Below are 3266 nucleotides of genomic sequence, written 5' to 3'. Positions count from 1 at the left end.
TGTGTAATTATGAATTATTCTTAAATTCACATTAAATGTGTTAAGCAAGGATAAATTTGGGAAATAATAAAAAATACATTTAACTAAAAGATAATCTAAAAATGATCATGAAAATAATGAAAGTGAAACTTTTTTATTTTTCCCATAAAAAGAGAAAAATTAACATGTTTACGTTTAATTTACTTTTTAACCGTAGTATCTTTTAAAAGATATCATTAAACATTTGTTAGCGACATCCGAAAAAAAAATTACTACTAATTAGCTAATACAAATGTTGGATAGATAGTTTCTTGGAAATAAAAATGTTGAAATGTATCTATTGTTAATTTATTTTCAATATTTATTTTATATTTTAATATATATTCTTTATAAATGGCTAATATAATAGCTAATTTTTTTTATATAGGTAGCATAATTATGTAAAAATTTATTATTAGGTAATTTGAAATTATACCTGATTTGTAGTGGCAGAGATTATACCAATTGGGAGCGTAAAGATAAGGGATATTGCGCAAGCTAGTAAAACACCCCACCATGGCAACTGAAGTGCCTCATTGTAGTATTGGCAAGCAAAAAGGATGAGAGCTAAGTTAAGTACTGCGATAACCAAAAACCACCACATTGGGACTGATTTGTAATTCTTCATCAGTTTTGTGTGTATGTCCATTTTCTTATTGCTTCCGAACGCCTTTTTGCTATACTTCCATATATCTCTGCATCATGTGATTCAAATTAATTAGCAAGATTCCAAATTTCCAATACATGAGAACCAATTGTTATATCTAGTCAAATACAACTCATTCCCAAATTGTGATTTTTTTTTCCTGAATATTCTTTATTCTCATTATTTTAGTTTTCATAGTGATTGATAACACTCTTCAAGTAATAATAATAATAATAATAGAGAAGTGACATTATCTATTAAATAATGACAATATTTATTCCCAAATAAATATTACTGTGTGAGTTATATGACTAAAAAAAAGTTAAATGTTATATTTTATAAAATACAAGAACACCAAGTATATTTTCATATAAAATTTTGAGCTCAATATAGATTATGAAAAAAAAATTAGAAAAAGCTCAAGCCAATATTTGTCCTAAATATATATAACCATAAATGAAAATACAATTGCAAAAATATTTATATTGATTATACCTTCCATGGAAGAGAAGAACATGCATAACAGTGGCAGAAAGTGTAGCAAATCCAATACCATATGTCATTGTAAAGAAAGTGCTGAGATGAAGATTCCCAATCTCCGAATAAGCCACCGTGTCAAGATGGAATTTAGAGTTGACAATCTTAGAAACATCATATTTTGTCCCATTTTTCATGAAAAGTCCACTTGAGAATATTGGGAAATTCTTGGCACTATAAACATTATTCCAGTAACAGATTGGTGTCATCACATACATAATTAGAAAGAATCCAACAGCTACATTGCAAGTGGCAAAAAATGGGCTGACTAGTGGGCTTTGAAGGTAAGAACTGATTGAGGTCCAATCAAGTCCAAATGAGCCAAGCCCAAGCCCATGCATGCCGGATCCCAATTGGTTAACCAAGACGGATTTGGAGCCCAACCAACACACCCAAGACATAGTTGACAATGTGTTGAAAAGGTAATCTGGGAGGACATAATAAGCAAAACCAGTGGCCATAGCAATTAAGAAAAATTGGTTCCTGGTTGTGCCGTGTTTGGGTCTTTTTTCCTTGTCATGTAGAGCCCTAGAATATTTCACAAGAATCAACATATTAAATCAAGAAACAATATTTGTTATGGATTTTCTCAACTTAAAAAGGATATAATATAAACTTGTGATGAATTACCGGAACAGAGAGACTTGGACCATATTTGCAGGCCACCACATTTCAGCTGGTTCAACCAAATGCTTCCTAAAAAGTCCAGCCCAACCAAAGCCTAGTACCTGCAAAATTTCACCAATATTCTCAATATCTTTGCTATTAATTGAACTTACCAAAAGGATACAATTTTGTTTCTTAACAATACATGAATAATTATAAAAATTAATTTTGTTGCACTGTTAATCAAACCCTAAATATAATTATGTAACGTAGTTCGTGCATCAAATTTTATATCTAATTCATTCTTCACAAAAAAATCTCCTTTAAGAGGTTGAAGCATAAATTATGTATGCTTTCCTTTTTATATATCCTATGTTAAAAATTTTTATTTAAAGAACGATAAAAAATCAAATTCCGAAATTTTTAATCATAAAAAATCGAACTTACGGTATAAAATTATTTTATAACAAAAGTTTATATTACAATTTTAAAACAAAAGTTGATTGAAGAGAAACAGAACAAACCTGAGTAGTGAGCATAACGATGAAAGCAGGAATAAAAGGGAGAGACTTTTTAAAGTAAATCTTGACCGCAGTCAAAATATGAGTTGCATAGACGCTTCCAGCACCAGCATTGGCAAAGATAGTGATGAGAACGTGCTCTTTCACATTGAATGGTCCAGGATTCATCGTGAATTCGAACATGGTACCTTGGAATAACCGCCGAGTGGGCAAAATTCTTGCCATTAAATGGCCGATTGGAACAACGGCGATCTGAACACATATTGGCGTAACCGATAGAGGCTGTGTTCTGTACCAAAAGAACTGGTTCGCCAATGCGAGTGCCACGCATGAGATGATTCCTAGGAACCACATTCTGAATGTCAGGATAGGTAAGGTTGGATCGTCAGTCTTCGAAACGGTTACGTCCACTTGTTTGATTGGGATTTCTTCTAGAAATTCATTCATGATTGAAGTTGACGCTTTAACTCTCTTATGCCTTCTATTCTCAAGAAAATTAGAACAACTAAAAGGAGCGAAAGTATTTGAAATTTTTATGACTTGTTATTGTTATTTGAAACTACAAAGTATCATAGTTAAAATTTAAAAGACGAGGATGTCTACCTGTTTATTATATATGGAAAGAATCACAGGAGTGATGAAATCTAAACAAATCTGGCATTAGCTAGATAGAGAGGATAAAGAAAGTTAGGATCTGCTGAAGCAAATAAGAAGGAGAAAAGTTCTGCAATTTTGGTAAGATTGAGTGAAGCTGTTATGCTGATATATATATAAATTATTTTGATTTTAAATTTTAAAGATAACAAGTAAGATAAGATTAGTTATCATCTTCTATTTAATTTTAAATTTTAAACTTTAAATATAACAAGTTAGATTTTCTTAAACTAAAATAACAAAAAAAAAAACAAAGTAAATTCATGTTTTGTTTACGGTTTACG

At 30.6% G+C, this 3266-nt stretch overlaps 1 protein-coding gene across 1 annotated transcript in view; it reads right to left on the bottom strand.

Moving 5' to 3' along the window:
• LOC107610627 (oligopeptide transporter 6-like) overlaps positions 1–2808 on the bottom strand; it is a 5816-nt gene extending 3008 nt beyond the window's left edge. Inside the window, exons 1-4 of the mRNA XM_016312657.2 lie at positions 2332–2808; positions 1832–1929; positions 1160–1729; positions 455–713 (exon numbers count right to left, since the gene is read on the bottom strand). Of these exons, the coding sequence (XP_016168143.1) occupies positions 455–713; positions 1160–1729; positions 1832–1929; positions 2332–2775 (1371 nt within the window). The 5' untranslated portion in view covers positions 2776–2808. The remainder of the gene's footprint in view (positions 1–454; positions 714–1159; positions 1730–1831; positions 1930–2331) is intronic.

Source organism: Arachis ipaensis, chromosome B08 (assembly GCF_000816755.2).
Source record: "Arachis ipaensis cultivar K30076 chromosome B08, Araip1.1, whole genome shotgun sequence".
In the NCBI taxonomy this organism is placed as follows: domain Eukaryota; kingdom Viridiplantae; phylum Streptophyta; class Magnoliopsida; order Fabales; family Fabaceae; genus Arachis; species Arachis ipaensis.
Note: the sequence above shows the minus strand (reverse complement) of the source record. Positions and strands in the feature narration are given on the sequence as shown.